At 45.4% G+C, this 15,947-nt stretch overlaps 1 protein-coding gene across 1 annotated transcript; it reads left to right on the top strand.

Annotated features, from left to right (window-relative positions):
• Positions 1–5,786: 5,786 nt before the first annotated feature.
• On the top strand, positions 5,787–14,786 carry LSM11 (LSM11, U7 small nuclear RNA associated). Its single transcript, XM_088478946.1, has 4 exons — positions 5,787–6,292; positions 7,972–8,111; positions 11,035–11,118; positions 13,103–14,786. Exons 1-4 carry the CDS (start codon positions 5,884–5,886, stop codon positions 13,445–13,447), a joined length of 978 nt encoding a protein of 325 aa, XP_088335072.1. The 5' UTR covers positions 5,787–5,883; the 3' UTR covers positions 13,448–14,786.
• Positions 14,787–15,947: the final 1,161 nt, after the last annotated feature.

The following is a 15,947-nucleotide window of genomic DNA, read 5'->3' as shown; positions in this document are numbered from 1 at the left end:
ACGACTGTCATACCCCAATAGTGGTGAGCACTTGTTCTAACAAAATTTATTTATTTTCTTCTAAGGAACTTACATGATACTGTAATAAATCTGGCAGTATTGGATCTGATCTGCTTTTGGGCAGTTGAAATTCTGTAACTAGCTCAGTAGCATGTGTTAGTATTAATATGTTGTTGTATTTTTAAGTAAATACATCTGTATATAAGTACTCTGCCCATAGCAACCAATTAGATTCTAGCTATTATCTTCTAGAAGGTGCCAGATAAAAAAGTAGAATCTGATTGGTTGCTATGGGCAACATCTCCACGTTTATAAAACTGCACTTTAGTAAATATAACCCCTTGTCTTTAAGTAAGCCTGTAAGAAGCTCTTCAGGGAGGATAATGGTCATCAGCACAGTAACATTATTGCACCTGCTTAGAAACTGTTCTCTAGTTTCACTGTCCCCTGGGATCATCCACGGAAATGAGCTGTCCTCTTCCTTGCACTTTGCCCAGATGTGACGCTCTCATGTTGCTGCTGATCTTCCATATATAAGGGGATAGCAACTAACGTGGTAAAACGATGAGTGGTTGGATTTATAGTGCAGCAAATTACAATCGAGGAATATCTGAAATGCCAGGATCTTCTGGCTTTATATTGTTATATAGCAGCTCAGTGCCTTCTCACATACAGTACATCATTCTGGGATATGTTCTTCTCAAATGAATAACTCTTTGTGTGCAATTATCAAATCAGCCCCAGTTTTATCCACTCAGCTTGTACCCAGTGTACCTGCTCATTTTAAAGGGGCTGCCCCTCTTTAGATGGCGTCAATTAACGCCACATGTTTGCAACTTTTACTATATATGGTATATATATATATATATATGTATATATATATATATATATATATATTCCAATCTCACTTCCTTCTGTGCTTTTCAGCCATGTGTTTATATTACCAGGCAGTGTAGTTTATTTCTGATGACTTTGTATACGGCAGAGCACGTCACATCCCAGGACAACATAAATACACAGTTTTATTTATGGTGGACATATCCAATCCGGCTGCACATGACTTACACTGGCCTGTGAGTGCTTCCTCCACCATCAGCGAAAATAGACTTCATCATTTCAGAATAGCTTATTATTGTGCACTTTTTTATTTTGCACATTAAGCATGATGCCACCACTATAACATTGGATTAAACTCTTTTGCCAAGTCTGATCACTACACCAACAGACTGTAACATCCATGGGGCAATGGGCATTATACAATTGCCCAGTGGTGGGCAAAATACAACCCTCATGTAGGCCGCCAGGCAATCTGGTCCGACCCACTGCCTAGCAACCGTCCACAAACAACGTGTGGCCCACTGAGCAACAGCAACTCCACGCAACCTCCACCTTCAGCAGCTGCCGCTTAGTGTGTGGCTGGGCCATCAGTGGATACTGGCTCCTGATTGGTTCCATAGTCCACTGGGCAGGTATCTTTGTTCACCCATATTACACAGCAACAGGTGAGGAGCACATGACGTCACATGCTTTGGGGCTTGTTGGGTGCTGATGTTCCCTGGTACAGCACATGACATCACATGCGTTGGGGGTGGTAGGGTGCTGATGTTCCCTGGTACAGCACATGGCATCACATGCATTGGGGGGGGGGGTTGGGTGCTGATGCTCCCTAGTACAGCACATGACGTCACATGCATTGGGGGGGAAGGTAGGGTGCTGATGTTCCCTGGTACAGCACATGGCATCACATGCATTGGGGGTGGTGGTAGGGTGCTGATGTTCCCTGGTACAGCACATGACGTCACATGCGTTGGGGGGTAGTAGGGTGCTGATGTTCCCTGGCACATCATACGACATTGCATGCATTGGGGGGAGGGGGTAGGTTGCTGATGTTCCCTGGTACAGCACATGACGTCACATGCATTGGGGGTTGTTGGGTGCTGATGTTCCCTGGTACAGCACATGACGTCACATGCGTTGGGGGGTGGTAGGGTGCTGATGTTCCTTGGTATAGCACATGACATCACATGCAATGGGGGTGGTAGGGTGCTGATGTTCCCTGGTACAGCACATAACGTCACATGCGTTGGGGGGTGGTAGGGTGCTGATGTTCCCTGGTACAGTACATGACGTCACATGCAATGAGGGGTGGTAGGGTGCTGATGTTCCCTGGTACCGCACATGACGTCACATGCGTTGGGGGGTGGTAGGGTGCTGATGTTCCCTGGTACAGCACATGACGTCACATGCGTTGGGGGGTGGTAGGGTGCTGATGTTCCCTGGTACAGCACATGACGTCACATGCGTTGGGAGGTGGTAGGGTGCTGATGTTCCCTGCTACAGCACATAACGTCACATGCGTTTGGGGGTGGTAGGGTGCTGATGTTCCCTGGTACAGCACATGACGTCACATGCGTTGGGGGGTAGTAGGGTGCTGATGTTCCCTGGCACAGCATACGACATTGCATGCATTGGGGGGAGGGGGTAGGTTGCTGATGTTCCCTGGTACAGCACATGACGTCACATGCATTGGGGGTTGTTGGGTGCTGATGTTCCCTGGTACAGCACATGACGTCACATGCGTTGGGGGGTGGTAGGGTGCTGATGTTCCTTGGTATAGCACATGACATCACATGCAATGGGGGTGGTAGGGTGCTGATGTTCCCTGGTACAGCACATAACGTCACATGCGTTGGGGGGTGGTAGGGTGCTGATGTTCCCTGGTACAGTACATGACGTCACATGCAATGAGGGGTGGTAGGGTGCTGATGTTCCCTGGTACAGCACATGGCATCACATGCATTGGGGGTGGTGGTAGGATGCTGATGTTCCCTGGTACAGCACATGACGTCACATGCGTTGGGGGGTAGTAGGGTGCTGATGTTCCCTGGCACAGCATACGACATTGCATGCATTGGGGGGAGGGGGTAGGTTGCTGATGTTCCCTGGTACAGCACATGACGTCACATGCATTGGGGGTTGTTGGGTGCTGATGTTCCCTGGTACAGCACATGACGTCACATGCGTTGGGGGGTGGTAGGGTGCTGATGTTCCTTGGTATAGCACATGACATCACATGCAATGGGGGTGGTAGGGTGCTGATGTTCCCTGGTACAGCACATAACGTCACATGCGTTGGGGGGTGGTAGGGTGCTGATGTTCCCTGGTACAGTACATGACGTCACATGCAATGAGGGGTGGTAGGGTGCTGATGTTCCCTGGTACCGCACATGACGTCACATGCGTTGGGGGGTGGTAGGGTGCTGATGTTCCCTGGTACAGCACATGACGTCACATGCGTTGGGGGGTGGTAGGGTGCTGATGTTCCCTGGTACAGCACATGACGTCACATGCGTTGGGAGGTGGTAGGGTGCTGATGTTCCCTGCTACAGCACATAACGTCACATGCGTTTGGGGGTGGTAGGGTGCTGATGTTCCCTGGTACAGCACATGACGTCACATGCGTTGGGGGGTGGTACGGTGCTGATGTTCCCTGGTACCGCACATGACCTCACATGCGTTGGGGGGTGGTAGGGTGCTGATGTTCCCTGGTACAGCACATAACGTCACATGCGTTGGGGGGTGGTAGGGTGCTGATGTTCCCTGGTACCGCACATGACGTCACATGCGTTGGGGGGTGGTAGGGTGCTGATGTTCCCTGGTACCGCACATGACGTCACATGCGTTGGGGGTGGTAGGGTGCTGATGTTCCCTGGTACCGCACATGACCTCACATGCGTTGGGGGGTGGTAGGGTGCTGATGTTCCCTGGTACAGCACATAACGTCACATGCGTTGGGGGGTGGTAGGGTGCTGATGTTCCCTGGTACAGCACATGATATCACATGCAATGGGGGGTGGTAGGGTGCTGATGTTCCCTGGTACAGCACATAACGTCACATGCGTTGGGGGGTGGTAGGGTGCTGATGTTCCCTGGTACCGCACATGACGTCACATGCGTTGGGTGGTAGGATGCTGATGTTCCCTGGTACCGCACATGACGTCACATGCGTTGGGGGGTGGTAGGGTGCTGATGTTCCCTGGTACCGCACATGACGTCACATGCGTTGGGGGGTGGTAGGGTGCTGATGTTCCCTGGTACCGCACATGACGTCACATGCGTTGGGGGGTGGTAGGGTGCTGATGTTCCCTGGAACAGCACATGACGTCACATGCGTTGGGAGGTGGTAGGGTGCTGATGTTCCCTGCTACAGCACATAACGTCACATGCGTTGGGGGGTGGTAGGGTGCTGATGTTCCCTGGTACAGCACATGACGTCACATGCGTTGGGGGGTGGTAGGGTGCTGATGTTCCCTGGTACAGCACATGACGTCACATGCGTTGGGGGGTGGTAGGGTGCTGATGTTCCCTGGTACAGCACATGACGTCACATGCGTTGGGGGGTGGTAGGGTGCTGATGTTCCCTGGTACCGCACATGACGTCACATGCGTTGGGGGGTGGTAGGGTGCTGATGTTCCCTGGTACAGCACATGACCTCACATGCGTTGGGGGGTGGTAGGGTGCTGATGTTCCCTGGTACAGCACTGGCTTATTGATTCCATTTTTGGCCATTACACCATGAGTTTGTAAGCTCCCTGCAGAGTATTTGGAATATTTTGGCACACAATCCTGCTGATACATCAAGTCTCCAGGAGCGATCCAAAATTTAGATATATTGACAGTAAAGATTGATATAATTAGGTAATATATTTAAAAAAAAAAATTCAAATCCCACTAACAGAGCGTGTTTTCCATATCTCACAGGTGTTTTCATTACTGACTGACACGTTTTAGAACAGGCCTGGCCAACCTGTGGCTTTCCAGTTGTTGTGAAACTACAAGTCCCAGCATACCCTCCCACCAATCAGCTGGTAAAGAAAGTTGGTAATTGTAGTTTCACAACAGCTGGAGAGCCACTGGTTGGCCAGGCCTGTTTTAGAAGATCCACAGCTGGCACTAAAAATCTGGGTACACACCTAAACAATGTGCCGCCCTAGCGGCGATGCGATGTAGCTATATATCACATCACCGTAAACACTGCCGGCCCTGCTGTACGACTATGCGATACATCAATGCGTTGTCTGTGGCATCACCCCATCTATGTCACGGGGCCTTGGAATCTCGGGCCCTGGCGGCAGCAGGCGGACGGGAATCCTCCTGGTACCACTAGGGTCCTAGGTGTCCACCTGTACTGCCTTGTCGGTAATGCGGAACTGGGAAGATGTGACCGCAGTTCGCCCAATCGTATAGTGCACAGGTTTTTAAACTCGGTCCTCAGGACTCCAAACAGTGCATGTTTTCCAAGTCTCCTCACAGAATCACAAAGTGAAATAATTAGCCCCATCTGTGGATCTTCTAAAATGTGTTAGTGAGTAATGAGTACACCCGTGCTCCTGCTGGGTGACCTGAAAAATGTGACATGTGTGGGGTCCTGAGGACCGAGTTTGAGAACCACTGGTATAGTGTGTACCGAGGACTGGATTTAATAAGAAGCACTGTTGTATCTGATGGAAGGACATACTGGATAGCCTGCTATACTGTCCTGTGAGCAGTGATGTCTAATACATCCATATAAAAAAAAGTGTATAAAAGTTTCCTTCACTTAACAGAAAGAAGTTACATATAAAAAGTAGAGATTTAATATTGTATATAACCTTGTCACCCCTATTTGAGTAAGCTTACGGAGATATTGTTCCGAAATCCTAATAACAGGAAGTCTGGTGTGTGTATAGGTGAAAAATGTTCATATACTATATAGGAAGGAGGGACCTTACAATTCGGAAGCAGAACAGAGCAGTACACTGACTGGCCAGGCAAATGAAGCCTCTGCCAGCCCGTGCTGTGCGACTGCCATCTAGTGTCCACTTTGGAGTACTGCAGCACAAATGGAAGCCGCCACTCCGGTGGGGGAGGCCGGGGCCGGCTCCTCTCGTGATCTCATGGCCGAGGAGAAGGACGATGTACCGGCGAGCTGCCTGGATGTGAGCTCGGAGTTATTTGATCCCCTGCTGGCCCTCTACTCTCCTAAAACCCAGCTGCCCTTCCCCGATGTCCGCTGCTTTAACAACGTAGCCGAGTACGAGAGCTTCCTGCGGGGGGGAGGCCGGGGGAGGGGCCGGGCCAGGGCCGCGGGGGCTCCCAAGGCATCCTCACGAAAGGGACGGAAACCAGCGCCGGATCCGGAGCGTGTGGAGCGGCTTAAAAAGTTGATGTTGCCCGTGGAGGAGGGGGCAGAGCCTGTCAGACCACGCAGGAACAGGCGGCCCCCGAAAAATGTGCTCACCCGCATGCCCTGTGAGTTCCTGGGGCGGGGGGTTGTAGAACTAAAAGTCCCTGCAAGTCTCCAGAGCCTATTGTGGGAGCTCTAGTGCCAGTACAATGTAAGCCCAGACTAACAATATATAATCAGTGCACAGGCCAGGGGTCTTAGAGTCCCGTCTCTGCAGTTGTCCCCATATTTTGGGGGTATTAAATAAAAATAACGTATTTTTGGGGAACCTGTTTTTTATATTTTGCTAAATGTACCCATAAAATATATAACTTTCTATAACGGCAATATGACAGTTTTCGATTTATCAAAATTATCTTGGAGTTACAGTGACTCCGATTAGAACCCGTTCGGCAAGGAGCAAACAGGAAAGTGATGGCTTAGGCTGGGTACACACCAGAACGACATGGGCACGAAATGTCGTTTTCGCTCTCCCGCAGGTCGTCCACGATTGATCGTTCAGTGTAGGCGCATCAATCATCCCCGAACATGGCCAATCTGTCATTATCGGCAGATTGGCCTGCATGTTCGGTCGATGATTGATGTCGGAAACGACAAGTGGGAGCGCGCATCGCTGGTCGTCTCCGACATTTGGATGCTGCTCGAATTGTGGCTGATTACTGAGCGATTGTACTATTACGATGTCATAATCGTGCAATTGTACAGTGTAGTCGGCTAGTGGATGGGCACCTTTACAGTCATTTTACTGCCAGGGGTATGCCCGACTAATCTGCTGAACACGCATGTCTCATAGTGCGAAGCATGTGAAAGTATAGACTGCCAGGTACTAATCCGAAATTAAACCTGTATTTGCCTATAGGGTACAGCAGCTAACGCCATGTAAGCTTTTCGGAGTTTGGTCAATTGCCCACTTTGCAGTCACCATAGAAAGCTATGGGGGTTATTTTTGCATGTTCAATACCCCTGGGTTACAGACTGTCAGATAAAGTGTCTATCGGTCTGACAGACTTTCTATCTGACAATGTATGCACAGCTTATGGTGCATACACACGGTCAGATTTCTTATCAGATATGAACTATCTTTGACATGTAGGGCATGCATCGACGAACGATGCGGTTTCCCGCATGTCAGATAACTATCTCTGACATCTGATGTTTTTGCAGTCAGATTTTGACGATTTCATTCATTTTAATACTGTCAGAAATCGTTCAATCATTCATGAAATTGTTCAAATCGTTGTAAAAATCGTTCATCAAATCTGACCGTGTGTATGCACCATTATAAAGAATTTGTGGTCCTTATTTACTAGTTCTTGTATAATATGTGATATATATATATAGCAAACAGTTTTGTAATATAATGAGTTAATAGTGTTCACTGTAGCTCCGGTGGAAGGCAGGGCGCCGGAGCTAGAGAGGGCACCTTTGTGCGCGTGTCCGAAAAGGGGGCGTGTCTATAAGACGCGTCCCCTTTTCGTCACTCTTGGGGGCGTGCCCGGCACTTACGGACACGCCGGGCAGGCCCCAAGCGCCTCAGACAGGGAGAATACATGCCGGGCGCATGCAGACGGCACCCGCAGGCTGTGAGGGCAGGGCGCTTTTTGCCCTCCTTCTGGAGGGCAGGATGCTTTTTGCCCGCCAGAAGGAGGGCAGGGTGCCACGCCCTGCTAAAACAGCCTAGCGGGAACGCTATGTGAACATGTGATAGGATATATCTAACTCCACTCGCTGTTATGTTTTTCAGTGCATGAAGGCAGCCCTCTGGGAGAGCTATATCGTTGTGTACAGGACCGTCTCAAGGTCAAAGTTCATATCCGCACATTTAAAGGTCTGCGTGGCGTGTGCTCCGGATTCATTGTCGCTTTTGACAAATGCTGGAACATGGTAATTGGCCTTGGTAGTTCTCTCACTTGCTCTCAAACCATGAATTCCACCTCTTATAATCTGAGGGGAGGATATAACGAGTACAACCTAGCAGTTGTCTCAGGGATCAGGGAGCAGGGGTTACGCAGGAGTAAAATGTAGGGAATGAATTAAAAAAACTTTTTCCTTTTTCTTCAAAATATAAATAAGTGTTTGTTCCTTGTTGGTGGATGTAATAGTGTTTACGGTGACATTATCTGCCCTTTACGTCATAAACTACATGAATGAAGCTATAATAGTTTATATAAGGTGAACCATTTTGTTTGCAAATAGATTGATTGAGGTCAGTATTAGGTGAGTGTCTATGAGTCTATGTCCTGATTAAACAAGCAGGTATCCGACAATGTTATATGTATTGGACTAATTGGTGGTGTATGCGGGGTGTTACAAATATGTGTCTGGTGGGACGGCGTCCCGTATACACCTTGGTGTATCTCAAGGTATCCATACTTACCTATACCCACGTATCCTATTTCAAGTATTAATCTACTAGGGCACTGCGACCACATTTATTTACAATAAATAGCATCAAGCTTTTTGTTTAAAATACTCTGTGTAGGACATTTATTGCATTTTACTACATCCAGTGTAGCGCTGACCTCAATCAATCTATTTGCAATTCATGTTCTTAATTGGGTTGGGTATTCCCAATAAGGTCTGTAGCGAGCACTAATCACATACGAACCCCTACAAGTCTTAGCGCAGGTCCTCCTAACCCCCCCTTGGAACCATTTTGTTTGCCGTAGAATGACTTGGCATACCATATTAGTTCTATTGTGTAATGTATCTGCTTTTTCACTGGTTGTCACATTGAGCACAGTCTTCAGGTATCCATTTTTTTCCATATACTATGTTATGTGGGGAGTGACAATAGAGCTACATTTAAAATAAAAGCCTGTAACCATACTCCATGCAGTACATACAGAATGCTGCGCTCAATGCGGTCGCTCCGCATGTGCAAAAGTAGTGTTACAGCTGCTTCGCCTGTCAGTTTGTGTAAGTACAGTACAAGTCAAAGTTTGGACACATCTTCTCATTCAATGGTTTTTGTTTATTTAAATTATTTTCAACATAGTAGATTAATACTGAAGACATCAAAACTATGAAAGAACACACATGGAATTATGTTGTAAACAAAAAAGTGTTAAATCAAAATATGTTTTATATTTTAGATTCCTCAAAGTAGCCCCCTTTTGCTTGGATGACAGCTTTGCACACTCTTGGCATTCTCTCAATCAGCTTCATGAGGTAGTCTCCTGGAATGGTTTTGAATTAACAGGTGTGCCTTGTCAAGAGTCAATCTGTGGAATTACTTGCCTTCTTAATTTGTTTGAGTCCATTAGTTGTGTTGTGCAGATGTAGGGTTAGTACACAGTGGACACCACTATTTGACTACTGTTGTAATCCATATTATGGCACCAACCACTCAACTCCGTAAAGGGAAATGACAGTTCATCATTACTTTAAGACATGAAGGTCAGTCGATACGGAAAATTTCAAGAACTTTGAATGTATCCTCAAGTGCAGTTGCAAAAACCATCAAACGCTATGATGAAACTGGCTCTCATGAGGACCGACCCAGAAAAGGAAGACTTATCCTCTGCAGCACCTCTGCTGCAGAGGATAAAAGTTCATTAGAGTTACCAGCCCCAGAACCACTACTTAACAGCACCTCAGATTAGAGACCACATAAAGTCTTCAGAGTTCAAGTAGCAGACAAATCTCAACATCAACTGTTCAGAGGAGACTGCGTGAATCAGGCCTTCATGGTCGTATTGCTGCAAGGAATCCACTACTGAGGATGAACAACAAGAATAAGAGAATTGTTTGGGCCAAGAAACACAAGGAATGGACATTAGACCAGTGGAAATCTGTACTTTGAGATATTTGGTTCCAACAGCCGTGTCTTTGTGAGACGCAGAGAAGGTGAGCGGATGGTTTCTGCATGTGTGGTTCCCACTGTAAAGCATGGAGGAGGAGGTGTGATGGTGTGAGGGTGCTTTGCTGGTGACACTGTTGGTGATTTATTCAAAATTTAAGGCACACTTAACCAGCATGGCTACCACAGCATTCTGCAGCGCCATGCCATCCCATCTGGTTTGCGCTTACTGGCACCATCATTTGTTTTTCAACAAGACAATGACCCCAAACACACCTCCAGGCCATGTAAGGGCTACTTGACCAAGAAGCAAAGTGATTGAGTGCTGCGACAGATGACCTGGCCTCCACAATCACCCGACCTAAACCCAATTGAGCTGGTTTGGGATGAGTTCGACCGCAGAGTGAAGGAAAAGCAGCCAACAAGTGCTCAGCACCTCTGGGAACTCCTTAAAGACTTTTGGAAAACCATTCCAGGAGACTACCTCATGAAGCTGATTGAGAGAATGTCAAGAGTGTGCAAACCTGTCATCCAAGCAAAAGGGGCTACTTTTAATCTAAAATATAAAACATATTTTGACTTGTTTAACACTTCTGTTTACAACAGTGTTTCCAAACTTTGGTCCTCAAGGCACACTAACCGTCCTGGTTTTAGTGATATCCATGATTGAGCACAGATGGTTAAATCAAAATAACTAAGGTACTAATTAAGACACCTGTGCTCAAGTATGGTTATCCTTAAAACCTGGACTGTTAGTGTGCCTTGAGAACCGTGGTTGGGAACCCTTGGTTTACAACATAATTCCATATGTGTTCATAGTTTTGATGTCTTCAGTATTAATCTACTATGTTGAAAATAATTTAAATAAACAAAAACCATTGAATAAGAAGGTGTGTCCAAACTTTTGACTGGTACTGTATGTCAGATTTCCTCCAGTGTCTCATAGGTTAGACACAACCACCTTTATGTATTACATCTTGTGCATTGATGATTCGTATTTTTCAGGCAATGGTGGACGTGGATGAGACGTACAGGAAACCTGTCCTAGGCAAAGCATATTACAATGAGCCCCAGCTAACTCTGACACGGGTAATGTGCGCATATATATATTTTTTTATACGCTCACACAGGTGGTGGTGACCATATCAACCAATCAGAATTTTGCTTTCCTTTTCTTTTTAAAATATGTTTTTATTAAACACATCACAAATTTCACAATGAGTACAATGAGCAATAATAAAGAAAATGTCCACATAAGACAATAAGTATATAGTATAAAATGTAGACCAGGTTAGTATATAATATACAATACAAACTGTACTCTGAACTCTTACAAAATGACCAAATAACAATTTAATAAAAATAAATCAACAAATAATAATAAAAGTAATAAAAAAGCAAGGGAGGGGAGGGAGGAGGGTAACTCAATCCTCCAAAGGGGGGCAGCCTCAAACCCGCATAGACAATAGTTAGCGACTAACTTGAATATACTCATCCTCCAACAATATTCTGGTCTCATACCAAGCCGTGTGCTTTCATTTTCTAAACACATGAAAAATGAATGAACCTGATTGGTTGCTCTGACGCCACCTCTGATCTATTGATATATTCCAACCCCCATATGCTGAAAATAATTGTTTTTCTTAGAAAAAAGTGGTGTCTTGTTCTGTCGTAAGCACACAGCCACTAACTGATGGCACTCACTGCCTGGCTTACGCTGGCCAGAGGGAAACAGATCACAGAGCCCAGTACAGTGTGCCAGTGATTGCGTGTCAATGACAATTTTGCCATTGGGTCATCGGGTGTACATGTATATTACTATTAAATACCAGCACCGTAACTACATTTCCCAGCGCCCGTGCAGGTGAAGCCCCTTCCGCATGATGTCACATGGAAGGGGAGGGGCCACTATCGCCGGTAATCACAGCAATGCCCTTAGCATCTCAGGATGCTCCGGGGGGCCCTAGGCTGCACACCCTGAATATATATATATATATATATATATATATATATATATATATATATTTATATACACACACACACACACACACACACACACACACACACACACACACGTCCTTAGGATGAATGCACTCGTCCTATTAATCTTCCATCAACAAGGTGCTCACTCAAAATTTGCTCACAGTAAACCTGCTGCCATTAATAAAAAATCCAGGAAAAGAGGGCACACTTTATCCAAAAAATATTATACTTAAAAGCAATGCTGTAAAGCATAAATCCTCATTTATTGCTTAAAAAGGCAGAAAATATCTTCATCACCACCCAGTGTAGGAAAGTCGGAATTTCTGGCACAAGTAGGTAAAACGCCGCTCAAATAGCAGCATAGCTGATAAGAAACTTCCATAAACAATCCATCATCATGATTAAATCAATGTAGGAATACTCATTAAGTCTGTCGAGCTCGGTCCCTTTGGTATTGGGCCGTTAAAGACTTGCACCATAACAGCACAGCATCTCCACCTGTAACATCCAGAATAAACACCCCAATACAAGTGAATAAAGGTGGCACTCCAAGGTCTTGAATAAACAACAACTATGTCAGGTTCAACGTTTCAGTCTCCAGACATTTTTAAAACGTGAACCTGACATAGGTAATTTATTCAAGACCAAATAATGTGCAGTGAGAGCCGGGCGGTGGTGCACATCCCCAACAGGAACATGGACATACTGCTTGCACTATTATAAACGTTCAGAAGGCTTCCCACCCACCTTGTGATACACAGAAATGTAATTATTTACCTCTTGAATACGGCTGAGACGGGTGTAAAAAAGGTTCCGGGGACAACATGCTGCCACCCAAGACCCACAGACTGTGGCGCTCATGTACTGCTGGTGGCAGGATAATTCAGGGAAGCGTCCTTGACAGAACGGGAAAGAGACAGGTAAAATAGAGGGACAGGCAAAAAAAGGGGAGATGCAAAAGGGGGGATAAATAAAATCCAGACACAGCTAGCGACCCAGGGAATGACTAGTTTATTATCGTAGTATTAAATGTGTTGCATTTTACTTTCCTATGCATGTCAGTAACTCACCTGTCTGCTTTGTCATTTAGCTGTTTGACCGGTTGAAGCTTCAGGAATCCGGTCTACAGTCCTCTCTAGAAACACAAGGTGCTGTACCCAAGAGACCGGCGATACCTCCTCCATGTACAAGGGCACAGCATGGAGACCACACAGTCAGGACACTCCCCAGCAAGGATCCTAAGTTACGTGCCCAGAAGCCAGGCAGAAATCTCACCATAGACGATCAAACCAAAAAGGGGGTTTCTAGTGATAAACCCAGACAGCGGACTAAACAACGGAAAGAGAAGATAGATTATCAGCAGGTGTACACACGTCACATGAATCAGGTTTTTATTCGTGGAGAGAGCATCCTACTAGTGCATGTACCAGAATGAAGCTTTGCTCAGTCCGCAATACAAGATAAATACTGCAGTGTTTTGTTCACCTCCTCAGGGACCTGTCGAGCAACAGGATGCTTATATATCATGTGCACCGTCTTATGAGACCATTATCTTTGCTAAAGGAATCTTTGCTTAATTTGTTGCTATTTATATTCCTCAGTTGATAAGATGATTTGCATATCAGTGATGGTAATTTATCTGCTGCATTATGGTGGAAATACAGCCCATGGTAAAGCAGTTTTAAAATATTGACTTGTCTACAGGAAAAGCCAGTGAATTTAAATGCACAGTAGGCTGCCCTTTCATATCCCCATATTCCCCTACTAACAAGCAGTGATGCACTCTGGGAACAACATACCCTTAGTGCTGCAGAGGAGCTCATAAGTTCTTTCCACAATGATGTATTAGAATAAAGAACAGTACTTGCAGATCATCTTATCAGTTGGAAGATATAATATATAAAATGTGCAGAGAGACCCTTTTAATCTGGAGTTAATTGCAATCCAAATTACTCCAGTTGCAGCCATAAGATTCATTGTTAATGAGAAGAAACATCACTTGTATAATGTAAAGTTTATGGTTTTGGTTACCGATGAGCATTCCAGCAGGATGTAGTGTTTTTGTGCTATGCTATGTGGTACTACCTAGAGCACAGGTTCTCAAACTTGGTCCTCAGGACCCCAAACAGTGCATGTTTTCCATGTCTCCACACTGAATCAAGTGAAATAATTAGCACCACCTGTGGACCTTTTTAAAATGTGCAATTGAGTAATGAATACACCTGTGCACTTGCTGGGTGACCTGCAAAACGTGAACTGTGTGGGGTCCTGAGGACCGAGTTTGAGAACCACTGACCTAGAGGAACAGAAAACATGCATGCAAAATGCTAACAAGACCAACAGTGCAGATGGGATGAATGCAACATGGCTGATGGGGAACTAAGGTCCCAGCATGCAAAGTTCCCCAACTACCAGAGAGAGACAGGTTACGTATATCTCTATCTTTTAAGCATTGTGCTGGAGGGTATTGCTTGAATATTCTTCTATGTTGGGAAGGTATAAATATATATAATACACTGTGCTGTATGGCACTTTTATTTCCCATGTTGGGAGATTTACAGTTTAAGTTTAAAGTACACGTTGTCTTATGGAGGGGGAGAGTAGGGTCACATCCTACACGAGGAAGAATGGACGTTATGCCTTTGCTGTAGGATTACCCTCCTGTACTCCATATACAATAATGTTATTGTCATTTTGCACACCTTTTATACCAATGAATAAAAAGTGGGTGTGGTTTAGTTATTGCCACAATAAAGTGTCACGTTGATACAGTATATGTCATACAGTGATTCATTTTATTTTTACCTTCCTTTCCTCCTGACTGAATCGGTGCTCGCCGTATTTAAAGGAGAAAAAAGTTGCTAATTGTCCCAGATGATCTGCTGCAATAAATACAGATATCCGTATATAAAGGTTCCTTTTTTGCAGACAATACATTACTCTCGCTCACCATGCCTTTTCTCTGATTCTTGGAAATATCTACGCCAGCTCATAGAGCTAAACTTTAAATTAAATTAGAATTTAAATGGAAAAAGAATCGCTACAATATGCATCACATCTATAGAGCCAACTAACCCCATTATATACTTCACTCAGGGCATTCAGCTGTGGAATAGATATCGGCTGGGAAAGGCACAGGGACAGCCTACCTCACTTACAAGATCTCCTTACATCGCTTCCCATATCCACCTGCCCCCCACTATAACACTCAAAGAATACCTAAAAGTGTATATGTACTAAAGTTTGGCTCCTAAATCTGGCTCCTAAAAATCAATCTTTAGTTTATATAGCCTAACATCCTCTGTACCGCTCTGGGATGAGGCCATTACCACCCATGGCCTCCATTAAAGGGGCCCCTGACCTCTTCATTCCGCATCATACCAGAGTTTTTAAAACCCTCAGTTCAGTTGGTGGAAATATTATTTAAACCTTTCAGAGTGAGAAACTTGAAACCAGGAAAAAGACTCTTTGTCTCTAATGGAGAGATTCTGCTCTTGGTGATGTCCGGCTGTGTACGATGGAAAGCGAGGAGAATGTAGCTACATTATGGTTGGATTCAACTTAAAATTTCAGATTGGGGGGGATTTGGGGAACGTATAGACTGACTTGGTTCAAAGGCTGTTTCCTTGTGCTATATCGCACTTTTCTCAGGAGCTAATGGACTCAATGGGAAATCACTGTATAAGTAGAGAGTGGGAAATCCGAATCAAATATACTGTAACTCGCCTGTGTAAAGCCATGTGTGAGACGGATAGCGGTTTAAAATGACTTGTAGTTCTCCTACTGAAACCAATGGGCAGTGGCTTTGAAAACACTGTGAATGCCAATGATGCCAATCGGTAGCAAAACGATGCACACCCACTCAGTAAGTTTACGCCCAGGTCTTTAATGGTACAACTTCTTTTGTAACAAAACAATGGAACCTCCTGTTTCAA

Source organism: Taudactylus pleione, unplaced genomic scaffold, assembly GCF_031769625.1.
Source record: "Taudactylus pleione unplaced genomic scaffold, aTauple2 ptg000225l, whole genome shotgun sequence".
NCBI classification, from domain to species: domain Eukaryota; kingdom Metazoa; phylum Chordata; class Amphibia; order Anura; family Myobatrachidae; genus Taudactylus; species Taudactylus pleione.
Note: the sequence above shows the minus strand (reverse complement) of the source record. Positions and strands in the feature narration are given on the sequence as shown.